Source organism: Sycon ciliatum, chromosome 6 (genome assembly GCF_964019385.1).
Source record: "Sycon ciliatum chromosome 6, ocSycCili1.1, whole genome shotgun sequence".
NCBI lineage: Eukaryota > Metazoa > Porifera > Calcarea > Leucosolenida > Sycettidae > Sycon > Sycon ciliatum.
This window is the reverse complement of record NC_088648.1, coordinates 28,906,780-28,926,945: the sequence shown is the minus strand read 5'-3', so window position 1 is coordinate 28,926,945 and position 20,166 is coordinate 28,906,780. Positions and strand designations below refer to the sequence as shown.

The 20,166-nt window shown below is 46.0% G+C and overlaps 1 protein-coding gene across 1 annotated transcript in view; it reads left to right on the top strand.

Annotated features, from left to right (window-relative positions):
* Nucleotides 1–886: 886 nt before the first annotated feature.
* LOC135819841 (sushi, von Willebrand factor type A, EGF and pentraxin domain-containing protein 1-like) overlaps nucleotides 887–20,166 on the top strand; it is a 278,765-nt gene continuing 259,485 nt past the window's right edge. Inside the window, exons 1-3 of the mRNA XM_065333124.1 lie at nucleotides 887–1,007; nucleotides 4,072–4,174; nucleotides 14,898–15,200. Of these exons, the coding sequence (XP_065189196.1) occupies nucleotides 4,093–4,174; nucleotides 14,898–15,200 (385 nt within the window). The 5' untranslated portion in view covers nucleotides 887–1,007; nucleotides 4,072–4,092. The remainder of the gene's footprint in view (nucleotides 1,008–4,071; nucleotides 4,175–14,897; nucleotides 15,201–20,166) is intronic.

The window sequence follows — 20,166 nt, the reverse complement described above, 5'->3', positions numbered from 1 at the left end:
CAGGCCTTGGGTATGTAGAAACCTACACACAGGTGGCTGCCTTGGAAATTCGGTAATTCCGTATACTGTAGCTGTTCTTGTGGCTGTTGTAACGTACATCTACTGGTACAATAGCCACTGCGCCATTCTGTCTGTGCGGGATGTTCACTACAGTGCAACTGCGAACCAGACACGAGATCATTGGACCTCCGCCCAAATGGGAAAAAAACTCGACACAGGCATCACCTCACGCCGCGGCCTCCTTGGCACCTTGACCTGTCAGTTTGCATTGATAATGGACGGATGGTTAGCGGTCTGTCATTCTGGTCTAGGTACTCTGGTCTGGAGATTTGCTGGGACATTTGCTTGCCACGGAGTGCTGTAAGCGGCCGGTAATGCATCACAGTGCCAGTGAATCTGCATATCAGCATTCTCAGTCAGATTGGTAAACACAGGACGGAAGGGGATATCTTTGAGTACCGTTTTTATTCACATACAGCACAGATCCGATAAGGGCACACTGCGCGCATACTTCGAAAAACACAAATGAGAATCTCTAGTGAAGGTACATGCGCTTTACACGCTTTGTTCGAACTAAGGATGAAAAAACATTTCTCAAAACGCGAAGACTGCACTGTAGCCTTCCACTATCTCCATACATCTTCACTCTCCAAACGGTCTCTGGGCTGCACCAATCACTAAGAAACATCGAATATCAAATGTTTTTCTTTTAGTGATTGGTGTAGCCCAGAGACCGTTTGGAGAGTGGAGATGTAAGGATTAAAATCTTTCAAAAAATAAACACGAACGCGGCAAAGTATACATGACATTAGAGAGGAAGGGCCTCTAAAAAAGACACGGCTCATAAAAATGCATTGAAAATACAGGACGCGTGCAAGGACTAGAGAAAATACAGTAGAACGTTTGCTAAGATTACTGATACATAAAGACAGTGCTAAGTGTTTGCACCAAGAGGAGCACGTCTGTGTCGGAGGATCCGGGGCTGAGAGGCATCTTCCACTTCAGCGGTAAGGAACAGGCAGGCAAAATTCATTCCACACATTGTGTGTTCTTTGGTTGCTTCCCGACCTGGCCCTAAATCCATTCATTGCAAGTATACGGTATTTCATCGCACAGCAAAAACTATTGTGATATCTAGAATGGAGGTTTGTAAACCGTGGTGTGCATTTGAAAGCACTGGTTTATTTATTGTATTCAGCTACCATGTAGTGATTGTTCTAACTGCCCGAACAATATATTCGGTTGGATCCCCTGAAACGAATACTTTCCCTATTGATAGCTTGATGATTTCCTACCACTCTCAACCAGTCTTATCATAAGCCATGACTGTGCTTGATGAACAACAAGTATAATGAGGGCGAGGGGGGGGGGGGCGTAGGCTAGTTGATACATTCTTCCAACACGGAAAGCTGGTGCAATCTCAATGTCCCTATCCTCATCCTGAAGTGAAGCATAGGTATAGTTAACGACAGGTATTTCTAATTTTTTGTGTAGATCGATCTGCCTCACTCCAACGTTTATTTCTACGGCTGTCGCTGCAGTTGTTTGTTAGTGGGTGAAGTGGGCGTGTGTGTGTGTGTGTGTGTGTGTGTGTGTGTGTGTGTGTGCCTGTGTGTGTGCCTGTGTGTCTGTCGGTCTGTGCCTCGTGAGGCTCTGTGGCAGACATTTCTTTGGCTCGGTGGATGTGGCTCTCGTGCAGACGTTCCACATGGACATGTCGGCGTCCTTTCGTGTTGCTGGTAGTTGTACCGATCCGATCTCTGCACAAAATGGTTTGCGGCAGGGGTGCGTCATCGCTCCTATGCTGTTCAACCTATATTTCGGATTGGTGATGGAGTGGGGGTCTGAAGTCAGGGAGCGCGGCATTGAGTATGGTGTAGATTTCAGCTTCTTGATTGATGGGCAGTTGTTTCCCCGTGTGGCTGGGCGACGTCGAAAGTCTCAGACTGGTCATGCTGATGATTTTGAGTTTTCCGATGACGCTGCCCTAATCGCAACAACTTGTGCTGCAGCCGACGTCTCCCTATCCGCCTTCTGCCTCACGGCAAGCATGACCTAATGGTCGCGGCTACAGACTCGTTGTCAAGGATTGTTCCGATCTGGCAGTTGGCAATGAAAAGGTTGGAGTTGTCACCACCTTCCTCTATCCTGTTGATGTCCAGAGCTGCCTTGCAAAGGATGCTAGGGCTTTTGGCTGTCTTCGGCAGGTTTTTGCATGACCAGAGCCTGAACCCGCCTAATCAACGGCATTTATACGTGGTATGTGTTCCCCCCACGGTTTTGTGTGGCTCGGAATGTTGGACCCCATTGAAGTCGGACTAGGACAAGCTGGACAGGTTCCATCACGCCAACCTCCGGTCAATCTTTGGCATTTCGCGTGGCCGCCAGTGGGAGCAACTCATCACATTTGAGCAACTGCGGGCACAGTGGGGTGACCCTACTCCACTTTCGTGCATGGTACAGCGAAGAACGCTTGGAGTGGGCTACAAACCCAGCTCGGCTTAATGACAATCCGTTACCCAAGCAGTTGCTCTTCGCTCATCTCCCCCGAACCCTCCCCGGCGTGATGTCGTGTCGGAAGCAGCGGGGGTGAAGGAGCCTGCCCCGAGGACGAATGTGCGCCACGTTTGCGGCCGCATGTTTCGTGTTCGCTATGACATGGCCCGGCCCAAGTGTACACCAGTCCTGCAGCTCCCCGGATCACAACAGCCTTGGAAGGTTCTAAGTTATAGGAATAACATAAGGAGGGGAAGTAAAGGTGAGCGCAACCAAGATAAGCACAAGCTGAAAGTCTCAGCTGTGAAGGCGGATGTTCATGCATGTCGATGACCTTATATTATTTCTAAAAATTTCAAGCTTTTAAGTTGGAAGGCGTTTGGAGTACGGATACAAGATGTGCTAAAGCTATTAGCCAGTTAGCTGTAGAACGTCTGTACCGTCAGTCAGTGTCGTGCAATTCATATCCGATGAGCTGATTGGTTAGTAACTAGTGGTGTTATTGGACACTATGGCGTAACTTGTAGTTCCTTGGCCCTTTTTTCTTTTTTATCAATTACATTAGATCAATGATTAGAGTAATGATTATATAGACTCAATAAGATCACTGCAGGTTCACTGGATGCCATAAGTGGGTGCACGTCCTCAAAACAAAGTATATCCCAGCTATCACCTGCTCACGCCGCACAAGTTTAAATTTCGTAATGGCCTCGGAATATCAGACGCTTTGCAAGCTTTTCAAAATGCCTCGGCAACCCCTGTGGGCTGTGGAGGTTCGGCTTTTATCCTTGCTGTAGACATCGCAGGAGAGTTTTAACGTGTCTTACAAGTCGGCGTCCTCCACAAGGTGCTTAGTTTAGACATCGATGGTCCGCTTTAGAGATGGTTGGTCTTGTATCTGGACGCCCATTCTTCACATTGCCACATTGTACAGCGGACGTCGTCTACGTATATAATCTCCGCTGGAATCCCCAGGCCAGCTTTCTTGGACCAACGGTTTTCCTGTCGTACTGTAACGCCAGCTGTTCTCGCTGACGGAGCCAGCTTAGAGACCTATGCTGATGACATAACGTTGTACAGCCTAGTCATGTCCCAGCAGACCCTTCAAGTCGCCTAACAGTTACTGCAGGTCTCCTCTCAATCGGGCAGTTTTAGCCTGGTTTGACTGTTACCCAACAAGTCCGGTTGAATTGTATTATTTTTTCTTCTTCAGCAGAAACACATCTCACTGTAGACCTTTCGATCGACAACACGACAAACCATTATTATGTGTACACATACATGTTCTTTCTCTTTCCCTCATACTTCCATTAAAGTTTATCTGGCGCGTCCAAAGCGTGACGTTGTCGAGACCAGTTGGTCGACGGAGCTCCTGGCCCCAAATGGCTTTTAGTTAACAAAATAGCGTCTAACCCAGGCACCTCCTCTCTCCGCTTTATTCCTTCATTTTTCGCATAGCAGAACCTCCCTTTTCTTTGCATTGTTTTTATACAGCAGCCGAGCTACTAAAAATTAACCAGTGCATATTTTGATTTTAATCGACTCGCTTGTTCTGCCATTGTGTTTGTACTCCAGTCCAGGAAGAAGAGATACGCCATGGGTCACCTTCGAAGCTACGTTCTTGCATTTCTGTTGATCAGCGCAAGCTGGCTAAAGATAGATGCCCAGTCATATGTGGGTAAGGATGGGGAAAAAAGATCAAGAATTTTTCAATTTTGGATATCGCAAAACGTTATGCGTATAGCCAAGTGAAGGAGACCAAGGTGTTCACAGGACAGGTGAACATTGCACTGCAAACCCTAATTCGTGTTCATGCTGTGCTGGTAATCTGAAAAATTGGCCTTGGAATCCAAATCGTCGGCATAGCAAAGGAAAACAAGTACGCAGACTGAAGTACTTTAAGAGAGCATGTCTGAGAAAACCAGAACATATGTGCAAGTCGATCTCTCAGATTTCGCTCAAATTTTGCAGGTAGGTTTGCTTTGGAGTGTAGATCGACATTCCAAAGCCCGCGCAAAATCTTTTGAAGGGAACCATGAAATTGGCATACCCCTCAATATTGGCCCAATATTGGCACGATTTATGGGTCTACAAACGAGCCACGGCACAGCGTACAAGAACAAGCTACGAACAAAACTCCATCAAGCCAACATTACCTCACCTTAGAAGAGTTCTTGGGGCAGCACTACTTAGCCACGCCAGCATCCCAGAAGACGAGGGCAATCATCCCTTGACGCCACAAATGATCGTCTTGAAAATAGCCAAATTACAAGCGCTGATAAAACAGCGAGCTACGTCCTCAATTAGCAAACACTATACACCGGCAGATAGTAGAACACCTCTTCTAGCACTGAGGACATGTCCTCCATCATCCTTTTGGGGTTTTCTTGAAATAAACAATTTTGAATTTTTCCACTCGACCATTCTGAAATACGTCCAAACTCATACCTGCGCAAGAAAGCTCGCCCCTCCGCGACGTCTAGTCAGCAATTTCTACTCCAACACCACTCCCAACGCTGCAGAACAAAGTGTATTGAGGGATGATTGCCCTCGTCTTCTGAGCGAAATCTGAGTGATCGACTTGCACATATGTTCTGGTTTTCTCAGACATGCTCTCTTAATAACTTTTATAGCGTACGTGCACTTTGATTCAGTGCATATGTAATATTGTGGATATCTCAACAAACAATATTAAAAAATGGTTGATTTGAACGGATTTTCCGAATTTCTGAATTACAGGAAGGCTCCTTTCCTAGGCATCATCTTCGCTGTGCTCCAAAGGAATACAGCGCCCAAAGACGCCCATAGTGTCCCCAACAGTGTTGACTACCTTCGTTTAAAAATTCGGTAATACCAGTGGTAATTCCATCTCCACCACATGTGCTTATTGGCCGACCGCCTCACACAACCAACATAACTCCGAATTAATTCTTTGTTGCCATCTTCAATAGGTCCGTCAAATACAGTAGTAATATGTTTTTCATGGAGTGTGGCTGGTGAACTGTTCGTGCTGTGACCTGCAAACGTCGTGTGGTCTCGTCGGGTCAAATGAACAACCGATTATAACTCCGAACCGTAGCTACTGTAGAACACTGATCAGCCGGACATCAACAATCTGGATGATTGATTGCCCGGATCGCCTGGTCGGGCAGGAAAATTTAATTAGAAGCTTTTTCTAAGTTTTTGGTGATTTTTCCCAGGGGCTGGTGTCCCCGCCTGTGTTTCCACTGCTGAGGTTTCGACTGTTATTTCTGCTGCTATGGCTGGTCGGTCTTTTTTTGTGGCACTTCATCTCGCTTTCCCCTTGTGGGGGAGCTTGAGAGCCGTTCATGGCATCGGAATACGAGCGTAGAGCCGGCTGTGGCACCCTTGCTTGCTCATTTGTATTTGGTGAAGATTTTGCGTTGTCCTGTGCTGTACGCTTTCCCTTTGTGCAATGAGAAGCCAGGTGGTCTGCTGAGTCACACAATCTAAACGCCTTTGTAGTGTAGCGTACGGAGAATACGTGACCACCAGCTGTCCTGACTCCTAATTTATGGCGGAATAGACAATGCATGCCGAGCAAGGTGGAAGCCTAAATAGCATACACCAGACACCACCATCTTCAAACATCGTCGGTTCATTACGTACCCAACACGTACCATACTAGCGGCTTTCCCATAAGGACTCAAGCCTTTCAAAAGTGCCTCGTCTGATATCCATACTGGAGTCATCCAGGATCCTGCACGTACAATATTTCATGAAATCAACTTGACATGTTTTCGGTATAGAATACTTTCCTGCTGACGACGCACTGATGAGGTTGCAAAATGTCATTTTCTCCTCTGACTGCATACACTCGCTTCAGGGCGAAATTCATTGTCATCAATGAGGTCGTTGAATGCAGGTCAGATATGGCGCACACGTACGTAGGTTACCTTTCGTGCACCGCAGTGTGTCACCGTCCGACTTTCCGTTGCCATAGCCATGTGCATTCATGAAAAAAAACATCCGTGAAAACCAGGGAAGAACCAGGTACATGTAGTTGCTGATATCGAAGGTCCCTTCGACAACGTTAATCCCTAATCGGCCTTACAAATGACACTCTGCATATATGTAGGACTCAGTATAGAGTCCATGCACTATAGGATGTCCAGCACCCTATATAGAGTCCACTGGTCCAAAAAAAACTATACAGAGTCCAGGAGTCCACTCAGTTTTGATCAGTTTCATCCTGCCGCGCAATCCCCTATAAAGCCTGGTTCACACTAGGCCGATTTTCCGGCCGACATGGACTCGTACGAAAAATCCTCAAGATCGGGGCGAAAATTGCGTAGTGTGAACTGTGTTGTCGTACAGGGTTCCGACAAATCTGCGGCGATTTTCTTGTCGCACTAGTTTTCGGCCAAGTATCGACTGGTCGATATTTAGCCGAAAAGCCGGCCGATTTTTACTGCTTGCACGTGATGGAGCGGGATTCGGACCAATCACAGTAGGCTTTTCACCATGACAGCAAAGAGCGTCGATGGCGAGCTCATGACCTCTTGTACTTTTGTACTCTTGAGTCTTGAGGAAATGTAATGTCCTAGTACGTCCTACCAAAATTTCATAACCCCCATGAACTCTTGCTTTTATGGATAATCGATGCGACTCTATTGCGAGTGAGTCGTTCCCCGTGTGTGAACAGGCCGTCCGACTCAGTCGACACAGTCGGCAGACTCCATGTCGGAGTCGGTGTCGGAGCACCGGCCGGAAAATCGGCCTAGTGTGAACCAGGCTTAAGGAGTACATTTTTTCTACAAGTCCCCTATTCACGGTCCAGGAGTCCATTTTATCCAGTCACGCCGTCCTGTGTGTTGTGCCCGAAAGAGAACAAACACCTTTTCAGTTTGGCTTGCCTCGTGGCAGCGCATTCCTCTCTTCACTTCAGCCATGGCTGCCAGTTCTGCTGTGCAGTTGCTGACAGTAATCTGTCTCGAGGTAACCAAGGAGGATAAGGAGACGTTAAAAATCAAATCTGGAAAGCGTCTTGTGGTTTTCTGAAGACGTTTCATCAGTGCGCGGGATGAAAGCAGAAATAATTGCAGAACGAGAAGAGTTCAGCACAGTTCAAATCTGACGAGTCAGCTACACTGACACTCTCTTTCGTTCGACACCACAAGGATCCCCTGTTTGGCTGGCCATTGCTGCCAGTAAGGCGTTTGAACTGTTTCATCAGAGCGAGGGATGAAAGCAGACAGCGGAGAACGAGAAAGGTTCAACACAGTTCCAATCTGACGAGTCAGGTACACTGACACTCTCTTTCGCTCGACGCCACAAGAATATCCTGTTTGACTGGACAAGAGCTGCCCGTACCACCGTGTCAAACGGTTGTCCAACTACATAGCAGGACGATGACTGAGGTAAGGAAGCTTTTACTCGTTTCGATTGGTCTGCTGTTCTGTCGTTATGCTTGAATATTTTTCCATTTTCAAGGATCGTATCGCGTTTGTTTGATGTTGCTTGAATGAATGCCCTAAAAGTAATCGACCACTTCGTAATAGTCCTCCAGGACTGCAAGGACTTTGCATCAATCCTATCTGATCGTCTAGCTATCATCAATTATTATTTTATTTCATGAGAAAAGTATTTTTATTCCTGTGATAATTATGTGAACTCCACGACACTCTTCCTCTACTAGGCTCTAGTATGATGTCAAATTCAATGGAGTCCACCAACGCAGTGCCAGTGTACTAGTAGTAGTAGTAGGAGGAGGTTTTATTGTATGCCGATGACAAGAAAAAGCTTCTCCAGCTAGTACATGTACTCGTATTCCATGAAGTAACCGTTTCGTTGAGCAATGGTGAAGCTTGCTATTGCACTTTCAGCATGTGCTAGTATTATGCTGACTACTGCACTATGTTACTCTCTAACACTACTGCGAGGTGAATAGCAATTTCTGGACATGAAAATAAAATAGCGGCCCACTGGCTGTGTGTTTTACATTTTATCTATTGTTTGGCCTAATCCTTCAGTTTTCCAAATATGTGACAATTGCTCATACTGTGTGATCTCTGAGACTTTATAGCAGGATGTTTTCGACAGGCAAAATTTTTGGCCTATATTTCAGTGTATTGAATTCTGGACATGGAAGTAAAATAGCGTCAATAGGCATCCTATACTGCACCATTTTTGTTATTTTTTCTATTGGTGGACTGCAGTTAGCCTCTTCACACTTCCAGCCAACAGGTCCAAGACTTTACAGCGTCTGAAGTGGTGTGCACACGGGGAAGCCAGCGATTCGTTCATTACTTCTTACTTTACTCAAAATTCAAAATTCTCATGCGACATAGTACCACAAAACTCGGTGAAATGCCTCCCAAGAAAAGGCTATCAACAAGGCACCGACACGAGGAGAAACTACAACAGCCCAGCCGTCAACTACAACAAGAAAAACTTCATCAACCTGACTGACTTGACTCTACACGCGACGAAAAATTATTTTACTCGAAATGTCCAGAAATGTACAATGTCCAGAAATAGCAATTCGCCTCGTACATGTATGTAAACGTGCAAGCATCCACCCACGTATGCATTCGTTTCGTATAAATATTTGTTATCCCTCTTGACTTTACGTGTATATGGGTGGACGTTTGCATGGCTGTTGGAGTTGCGTGTGTATTGTGTCTCAACTCTTTTTTTGGTGTTTTTTGCGTTGTATAATTTTTTGTGTTTGTGTGCACGTGCATAATAATTTGAAAAAAAACTAATTAATCCTTGGCTCTCCATTATTCTCTTTCGATTCTTGGTTTTTCTAGGTATTTTCTTGGCATTGTGTCGGTGTGTGCATGTGCGCAATAATTTGGCAACACTATATGATTGAGATATTGTAATTTGCAGCGTCTGCGAAGAGACCACTTGATTTAAGGATGATGTTTGAAGGATTTGTCATGTAATGAAGTGGCTGCAGTGGCGCCTCAATACTTATTTTTTTTATCTTGAGAATTGAGTGATGTAACGGATTAAAGGGAGAGGCCGTTTTCTGGTTAATATTCACTGCTTACAGCAGATCCTATGTCTAATTTCGAACTCTGGATAGGGGTTGCTTAATTAGCTGGACTTTATACAGTGATTGTTGTCCACATCAGGCCTCGGTCACACTACAGAAAAATACTGCGTCAGCGTCAGAATCATGAGCTTTTCCATGGCAACTGACGCAAACGCGGCAAGTTTGAGCGTCCGACGCTGCTGCGTCTGACGTGGGGAAATCGGCTGCATTGCCGCTGATGGGAGTGACGCTTGGCGGAAAAACAGTGTCTTTCAAGTAAAATTAGTTTCAAGACAGTTGCTCGAGTTGAGCAGTCATTCGACATTCGACATTCGTCTCTTCAAGGTTTGTTTTTTTCCTCTTTTTTTTTTAAAGATGAGTCCGTGGACCTACGAGGCCGATGCTGCTCTGCTCCGAACCTGGCGGAAGAGAGAGATAGAGCGAGGCGTTTTCTGAGAAGAAAATAAAGTCGAGAAAGGACCAGTTGTTTGAGTGGGTCATCGGCCAACTGGAGCCTGTTGAATTGTGAGTGTTGTGTTGTCATCAAGAGCCCCAAAAAGGACAACCAGTATGACAAAGTCAGTAGAAACACAGCTGCGATGCGGACTTTTCTTGCCTGATCCATGACACTACAACTGAAAATGGCTTCAAATTCAGAAAGAAACAACAACGATCGTGCACGCTTGGCCGGCCTTGGATCTGGACCTTTCTTCTTCTTGTAATCAAAAATCAATGAACAATTTGAAAACTTTGTCTGAAATTTTTTGTTATAATGAGCAAAAGGCCTGTTTCCGTGGGAATCCGTGTCGTCATTGAGTTTCCCTGTTGATTTTGTGACGTAGACAAATGCGCCAGGCCGCGGCAGTCATGAGCTGCAAGAAAAACAAAACACTGTGTGACCCCGCGTCTGCATCAAGTGCTGCGACTTGACGCTGCATCCAGCTTCAAACTTGCCGTAGTGTGACCGAGGCTTTATCCCCTTTTTGGGTCCAAAAAAGGACCAAAAAATGAAAGTTGTCAGAATGAGGCCATATCTGGCTCATTTTCCTCCTGAAATGCTGAACTTTCCGCTGGTGTAATTTTTTATGCGGTAAACAACACGACGGTTGGGACATTTTAAAAATTCAAACCAACTCCCACTGGGAATTTGTAAAAAATCAGCTGATCTCCACTTTGAATGCAGTTCGCAAGCACGATCAATCTTCGTTCCGGTTCACCGCGTGGATCGCGGAGGGTGCCAAGACCGCCAGCTCATTGTGTGTGTGTGTGTGTGTGTGCCGTGTTGGCTTGTAGTTGTACCCCATACCGACCCGTACATCTACTCAGCTCTGCAGTACAGTCAGCAAGTCAGCACTGGTACGGTGACACTGTCAGCACGAACAAAAAATGCAAATCTGCGTCAAAGGAAGTACAGACAAATTTGGAAATTGGCGTGTCCGCTGTTCTCTGTAGCTTTTGTATTCTGGTCATTGGCAATAAGAGGAGACAGTCCGCTAACTACAGAGCCAAGAAGCGTGTTTTCTACGGGAACCAGTTCCAGCGCCCCTAGCGCAGAGATCTGGAGAAAGAAAACGAGTCTGCATCTCGTGCTCAAACTGAAAGTGACTCTGAGCAATTGGGAGTACCTGACACGTCTCGTAGCTGCGAACCCTTGGCTGACGATCTGAACTTACTTGCAGATGAGGATACTGAGAGCGCTGGTGACTCCAATGAAGACTCGAGTGAGGAGAGTGATGAAGTCCTGGATTCTGACAACCGGAATTTTAGTTTGCAGAAATTAAATTTAATTGCAGAATTTATTGTCCACATCAGCAGTTTGCAGAAAATGTAAGAGCTGGCCTAGTCTCCATAATTGAAGTTGCATGCAACTACTGCACTTCTGTTGCTTCACCGCCCGCAGTGGTAAAGACATCCAGTTATTTTGGATTGAATAGAAAGAGCGTACTGGCTATGCGCCTGCTTGAACGAGGCCGCGAGGATTTCCGGAAATTGTGTGCATTCCTCGATTTGCCAGCGCCGGTTGCAAAGAAGAATTACCAGCGCCTCGTGAAGAATCTTCACCAAGCTGCTAAAGCTACTGCAAGTTTGAGCATGAAAAATGTTGCTGAAGTTGTGTTCACACAACGAGTTGCAGCCGGGGAGGAATTGCCAGCCGAAATCGCCGTCACAACGAACAGAACATGGATGCGACGAGGATGCAGCTCCGTATATGGCATGCAGACTGTGATTGCTTGGGAGACGCACAAATTTGTGGACGTGGAAGTGTTAACCCGCTATTGTCCTTTCTGCACAAGGAAGGAGACTCCCTACGGAACTATTTTGGAAATGCTATCTGCAGGATTGCAGGCTTCGTCACAGCGATGGCCCGTGTTATTTGGGCATCTGTTTGCCACAACGTACAGTCCAAGGATGCCGAGAAATGCAATCAGTCCTGCCCAGAAGGACTCATGGTGCAGGTGGTAGCAATAGAATTGTGCATATGGCAATGTTTCTTAGGCAGTTTCTTCATCGTCGAACAACACTATCTCTTTTGCATTCTTTGAAGAAATAAAACCTGTATATGTCAATCTTGCCGACAAATCCCTCCTATAGGGCTGTGTTCGTCGTGCCACACAGAATGCCAATGAAGCACTCTATGGCACTATTTGACATCTCTGTCCAAAGGAATCGTTCTGTAGCTCCTTAACTGTTGAGGCTGCTGTGTTCATTGCAGTGATCGTGTTCAATGAAGACCACAGTGAGCTTGCCGAAGTAGTACAGCGCACGGGATGCACTGTTAGTCCGTCGTTGGAGAGAAATCTAGGTGTCTTTCAAGAGGAAAGCTGTACCACAAGCGTAGAAAGTAGTCATAAGAGGAGCAAAAGGCAAGTAAGCATTGCAGAGCAGTGAAGAAAGGGTTTCTGGATCAGTCACAGCACAAGGAAGAAGAAACAAATGCTGCTGGTGGCTTTTGAAAGGTGAAACTGGAGTGTACTTTCTCCTGAATTTGACCCTCTTTTTCATGGACTCCGACAAGTTTGAGCCAACATATCTCAGCGTTTACTTGTCATAGAATCATAATCTTGGGCATTATTTACATCTACATGAAATTTGCTAGGTGCTAAACTAAACAGAACTGTCAATATCCCAGCGAGGTTCTTCCAACTGGCATGTCTCTGAATTACCTGTAAACATCGCGTTTCTGATCTGTAAAACTGAAAATCACAATGCTCCACTGTACATGTGTTTGCAAGGTTTAGTGTAGTTTAGCACGCTGAGCTGTCAGTCAGCATGAGGTCTGAGCAAATTTATACTGCTGAGCACCATTAGCCTCTGTTCTCTTTTGGCTCAATCCTTGCCCTGTACGTGCGATATGAACGCATTTTGGCTGAGAGGAAGTTTGGCACTTCAAGATATGTGAGATGTTTGAAAAAATGATTGTGAACCTAGTTATGAACACCCTCAACATCACTGCCAAGTTTGGTTTGGATATTCCTAGCTGTTCATGACTTCTGGTCCAAAGAGTGTAGTATACGGAAAAGGGGAACTGCCACCTTAAGACTCCTTATATTTGATTTCAAAGTTTGGACTCAATACAGTTGATTTTGGACCAATGGACTCTATATAGGGGTGAAGCCAATTGGCTGTACTCTATACAGCGAGTGATGTCAATCTAAACTTTGAGCTCACAGTTGATTCCAAGTTTGGACTCTGTACAGTGGATTTTGGACCAATGGACTCTATATAGGGGTTGGACATCATATAGGGGCTGGACGCTCTACTGAGTCCAACATATATACATCAAAAACATGTCCAATAGCATGTTCTAAGACCTCAGGGTTCTGGCAACTGGGCTCCTCGAATCTTTGGAAATGAAGTCCAAGACTATCAACAACGGGGTGAAAGAACCGATGCAGTCCCCAAAAAACAACAGCGCAGGAGAATATGGGACGCAAATTTGCCCGGATTGTGTGAAATATGCTAAGTGCACCCAATTGCAGCCCTCAAAAGAAAAGAAAAATAGACGGAACGTATTACCAAGCAGGATTCCAATCCACGACCTATCGTGCAAGAGACAGCATCGCGACCCAACTGACTAACAGAGTTTTAGCATTTTTCACCTTGCTCCCCCTTTTGTTCAGGCTGCCCGTTTTGGAGCCATCAGTTGCCTGATGATCATAGCAATGAGTGAAACTCAGCGTTGCGACACAAGTTTCAATCTCTCCATTGGGTAGCAGTGATTTTACAAATCTTACATTACCAGAAGCCACTCTAATTGTATCACATAATATGTAGTGATTTGGCGAGTTCCTGTCACTCGAGTTGAGCACTAGTGGAACATTGGTTTGAAAGTTGTAGCCTGCAGGCACGGTGACCAGGGGACTAGGGTAAGCATGAGCACGTTAAATCTTTTTTCTACCATGTTCGATTGGGAAAGAGGACCGAAAGATGCATCGCGGCCTTCTCGGATCAGTCGACTCAGCGTACAAAATTCTACAACATATACACCACTCGCACTCATTCGTTCTTTTATAGGAATGAAATGGGGGTTTTGGTAACATTTTGCATACAAAATCCCATCTAGTAGGGCGCAGTCACCCAGGTTCGATGGAAGTGGCAATTTCGATTGGGAATAAAGGAGGACGGAAGCCTCTCATTTTCCTTGGACGAAGATCATTCGAATTTGGGCAAACTTGGTATATTGTGCAGCCCCATTTTTGTGAGGACTGTATCGATTCTGTCACCCTGTGGTTGATAGATTTGGTCAACATTTCCAAAATATTCGAGGACCTCAGTTGCCAGAACCCATGAGTTTTAGAATCTGCTATTAGCACTGGAAATAGACGACGTGAAGACACAAAATTAAAATATTCATGTTGCAATAAATAGGACTAATTCTGCCGTCATCACTACACATCAACGAAGTCATCAAGATTTTTCAAAATCAATTTCACGTCACATTCATGAGTGGAATATTGGTTAACCCTTTGCATGAAGAGGACTCGTGTACACGCGCCTGGACCCCATGCAGGTTCACTGGTGATTGTGTACACCCGCACTTCGATTTGCGTCGTCTACCGTGGTGAATAGACCAGTGTACAAACGTGTGTTACTCTGTGAAAGAACCGCCGATCTTCACAAACGACACACTGTTGGTAAAGAAATGAGTTCAACTTTCCAGAGATACAGAATGCTTCGCCATAATATACTGAAGAGGGACAAAACGAACGCATTTTGATACGTGATGTTGATGCACTGAACAATCTTGCACCGTTCATTACAAGTTACCATGTACATGTATGGCATAATGCTGGTTTCAGGTTGACTTTCAACAAACATCTCCTGTTCTAGGCTTGAAGGGTCTAGCAGAGTTTTGATGTTGACCACATTGTATTTTCTTCATTCCTATGTGCAGTTCACTTCAACTGCAATACTCCCCAAGGTTTGTACTACGCCAGCGCCACTTCTTGGATGGGAACACTTTCTGGAGATGCTTTTGGGCGCTGTACCAGTATTGGACGTAGTATTTTGCAAGATTCAGAAACAAGTTCAACCTGCTTCCAAAGCTACCTCGCTCACATTGACTCTGCACTCGGCACTATGAACACAGTTTATACGAATTTGACCGGACAAGTGTCATGCTACCCAAAGACGACTCCGTGCCCTGGTTCAGGGCCTATTGTTATATGCAGTAATACCCGAACCGATGCTAGCAACGGTAAGACATGCATTAACACCCTCCATTTTCATTAGTTAGCTCTTTCTGTGATAAGGACGAGCGTATTCCTCATGAGAGGTCTGGAAAAAACGAATGGCGACGAGTTTACTCGTTCAACAGTTTGTGTAATATTATATTTTATTACATTGACCAGTGTAAGAAAGGTTTGCTCCCCACACCGGAGCTCGCGCTATTCCGCCGACTTTACTTGACACTTGACTGACTCACGACTGCCATCCAGAGCACACGAGAAGTCCATCGAACCTTCGACTCGGCAAACCTGCAAGAAAGCACCACTCCCTGCTCAATACACAGTGTTTCGGGGAATTCACCCCTCATCGGTTGAGCTTGAGTAGGCTGAGGAAGATTGTGCCTTAAAAGCACCACTTATATATAGTGCTCCCCAAACACAAATATCACCAGGGATACAAACTTACAGAGACGCTCCGCTTCCAGCGCGACAAACACCTCGTGAACACCAGATAGTAGCGTGAGTCAGTGTCGCTCCTGGACAGTGAGACATACGTCGAGGACCCTCGGTCATTCGCAATGCTGTCACCTCCAAACCAACTAGTCGCAAGCCCACGCTGGGCACAACAGTACGAAGTAGTGGTTGCGACTTCGGCGATGATTTGTAAGAAAGGTTTGCTCCCCACACCGGAGCACCGGAGCTCGGAGCGTCCCTGTAAGTTTGTATCTCTGGTGATGTTTGTGCCTGGGGAGCACTATATATAAGTGGTGCTTTTCAGCCACAATCTTCCTCAGCCTACTCAAGCTCAACTGATGAGGGGTGAATTCCCCGAAACACTGTGCATTGAGCAGGGAGTGTTGCTTTCTTGCAGGTTTGCCGAGTCGAAGGTTCGATGGACTTCTCGTGTGCTCTGGATGGCAGTCGTGAGTCAGTCAAGTGTCAAGTAAAGTCGGCGGAATAGCGCGAGCTCCGGTGTGGGGAGCAAACCTTTCTTACGAATCATCGCCGAAGTCGCAACCACTACTTTGACCAGTGTACTTTGTTATTCTGTCAAAATAGCCCGAATGTTACAATAATAGTTATTTAAATACCATTGAAAAGACCCGTGTGCTCATCTTTATAGGGATATACACTTATTGGCAATAGGGCAAAGTTGGAATGAGCAGCAACGAGATGAACGCAGAAATCATGGCAGTGTGCGACCATGCTTTTTGTTGTTGTTCATGGCCAGCAATCAAGGACATCTGAGAGTTGTAATTTTTGTACTCCTCCGAGGTGTGATTTTTGGCGTGCTGGGCCAAGCACAAGGAAGCCAACTGCAAAAAAACTGCAGAAAATCGTTGTTGTTTGATCCTTTGGTGTAATCTTTGTTTCTAGTCGAAGCTGGTTGCTGTTTGGAGCAGAAACGCTGAAATTTACTATTTTCTGCATGTACTCATACATGTACTCATGTACTCAGGCATGCAGTCTCACTCGTATTTTAGCTATTTTTCTGGAATGGATGCTGCTCTGCGCCCCTTGATGAACATTTCCTGCGCTCGTGGAGCAGCTGAAAAGGACCACTGGTATGTCTGGTTCCTGGTTTGAAAGTGGAGAGTCGACTTTTGTGCCTTGAAAAAGGAGTAGAGAGCGATAAAGGTACGTCTGTGGCTGATTTTTGAGTGCTCCTCGTACATTTTTGATCGTGATAGAAATTCTCAGACCAAAGTCAGACCAAAGTCAGCGCGATGATGGTCGTACAGTTTTCTTGTGAATTTTTTAGTTGTTTCATCTCGTATCTATGTCAGTATCGTGATGGTGAAGTGGAGAGGGTGATTTTCTTCCTCTAGGCTTCGTTCGGCCGACTTTGCTTCGTCCTCGTTGAAAAGTGATCCTGAAAAAAAGGTCGATTCGCAAAATTATGTTGATTTTCAATGTACGAGATGACATGCGATTGCTGGCTATGGATGACTTTGTTGTGTTATATAATGCAGGGCGCGAAATAACGGTCGGACATCGGACAATATCCGACCGTTTACGGTCAGTGTCCGGATGTTTTGTACACATCCGGACAAAGTGTCCGCGCACTTTTTATGCAAAGTACAAAAAAGAAAAGGCACGTCAATCCTTTGCCTCACAGTCATTAGTGATGTCGTCTGGCAAGAGAAAGCCAAGCACCGCTGATGCGGGTGCTCCTGTTGGAAAGAAGCCCATAGGACTCAAGACGACCACTTGTGACAAGTGGGTCGCCGAGTATGATAGGGAGCTTTTAACTTCTGTTTGGCTGAGATATGAGCGCAGTCCCTCAGATCGTAGCGTTGTCGAATATTTGAAGTGTAAGATGTGTTTACGTTTTGTTGATAAAATTCGCAGCAGCAAGAATTTTTCTGACTCCTTCGTTGTTGGCTCAAGGAACCTGAAAACGTCAGCCTTCAAAGACCATGCTGGTTCTGAAATGCATCGCCGTGCCATGGCATTGTTTGCCAAGGAGCAGTCAAGCGGAAACCCGATTGAGTGTGCGCCAATCGCTCGAGCCTTGTGCACACTTGACGACGCAGCAGCAGCCAAGGTCGGACGTAAGTTTGAAATTGCTTACCTGATATGTAAAGAGCATATGGCTTTCGCGAAGATGGAATCGCTCTGTCAGCTTGAGGCGCGTCATGGCGTTGATTTAGGCAGTGGACATAAAAACGAGAAAGCCTGCGCATTGTTCTGCAGTTACATCGGACTCTCGCTGAAGCAGCAGCTGAAGTCGCATTTGGAGAACAAGTTCTTCAGTATCCAAACGGATGGCAGCAATGACGCTGGGAATCTTGAAGAAGAATTATTCGTAGCTTTGTACTGTGACACCACGGCTAAAGACGGACGAATTCATGTGCGAAGTGAGTTTGTCGGTGTATTGCAACCTGCTGCTGTCGATGCTAATGGACTGATGGCATGCCTGGAACGTGCGATGACACTGGCGGAACTTGACTGGAAGTCAAAGCTGATCGGACTAGGCTGCGACGGTGCGGCTGTGAACATGGCGAGAAATGGATTGAGCGGCAAGCTTGCTGATGCAGTTCCATGGATTGTACCAGTTTGGTGTGTGGCCCACAGACTGGAGCTGGCCCTGAAAGATGCACTGAAAGGTACGATCTTTGATGCAGTAGATGAGCTGCTGCTGAGATTGTATTACCTTTATGAAAATTCAAGCAAGAAATGTCGAGAGCTGGCTGATGTAGTGCAGTCTCTTCGTGAAGGTCTGGATGCTGATGAGTCAACTGATGTTCTATCCAGTTCCAATGGTGGACACAGACCACTGAGAGCGTGTGGAACCAGATTCGTGGGCCACAAGGTTGCTGCTTTGAAGAGGGTGCTGGATCGTCTAGGAGTTTACGTCACACACTTGTGCAAATTGATTGACGACCCGGCAGTCAAGTCAACAGACAAGGCCAAACTGCGAGGCTATGTCAGGCAGTGGTCTTCTGGCAAGATACTGTACAGCTGTGCCTTTTTCCTCGACCTTTTGACACCAGTATCAGCCCTGTGTAAAGCCCTGCAATCAGATGAAGTATCCATCATCTCAACCATCGAGGCGCTATTGAGAGTGAATAGGTCCCTTGAAGCCGTACAGTCTTCCCAGTTTGAAGATCTCCCAACTGTGAGGAAGATAACTTCGAGAGTTACGGAGGACGAGGATACGGAAAAGTCTATGTACCAGGGCGTAGAGATCACAGCGTGTCAGCAGGGAATGGAGCGAGTCAAGGCTGTTCAAGCTGATCTCACCTCTTCCGTCATCAGGTGCTTGAGCTCCCGTATCTCAGATGAGCACCGCCAACTGTTTTCTGATGCACTTGTCGTTCTTGCCACGCACAGCTGGGCCAAACACCACGGAGAGCCCTTTGGAGATGACTCCATTGAACAGCTGGTTATGATGTTCCGTAAGCCTCTAGAAGCTGCTGGTGTTGACATTTCTGCCTTGGATAGTGAATGGCTTGACCTCACTGATTATGCCCATCGCTACCTTAACCTGACAGATTGCCACACGTCCGTCTGGTGGAAACTCATCAATGTCGCAGAGTCATCTCGCTGGCAGAATATCCTGAAAGTCGTCGAGCTCCTTTTCTGCTTGCCCCTGTCCAACGGAAAGGTGGAGAGGATTTTCTCAACTTTGAAACACATCAAGTCTGAGCGCCGGTGTAGTCTGTCTGAGGAGAGACTTGATGCGCTTCTTCGAATTGCAGTTGACAGACCACCAGCAGCAGATTGGAACCCGACCGCCGCAGTCTCCCTCTGGTGGAACGACAAGTGCCGGCGCACTGTCCATGAAACTAATCGTGCCACTGCCTGTGCTGCTAGTGAAATAGCCTTACCTGAAGAAGCTGCTCCTCTGGACCTAGACGAGTGGGACAACTTCATCAGCGACCACTAGCCTGACTCGAAGTCAGTACTCAGTCTGTGCTCTGCTGCTCTGCTAAACATGGACTTGTCTTTGATTCCTATGCTAATGGCATTTTTCATGCGTCTGCTTGTATCTCCTTTCGTACGACATTTATGTTATTAATGTAGCTGAAGATTCTGGATACTCAAATCTTACCTTTTGGTGTGGCGTGGCTTTTGATCAGCTGAACCTTGAAGTTGCCTATCAGTAATTGCTTCTGAGCCATGCAATGTGGCGCTTTCCACATCACTCAAGGGCAGCAGATCGCCTGTTGAATAGCTTGCCTAATTTTGTAAATTATGTGTTAACATTGAACTAATCTCATTGGCTATGTGCTCATAGCTTGCAGTGGTAAAACAGTAACTACAACAATTTTAATAATGCTCTTTTCACGTCGTGATAACATTTCGATGGTATTAATTCTACACTGAAGTAAACATTGTGTGATTTGATGTGAAAATTTGCATGTCCGGACATGTCCGGCCATTTTTGGAACTGGCAGGACATTGTGTCAGAGCAAATTTTATTCCTTAGCGCATGCCCTGTAATGGGCCAGGAGATTTCTTTCTGGCACAGGTCACGCGTGGTCATCA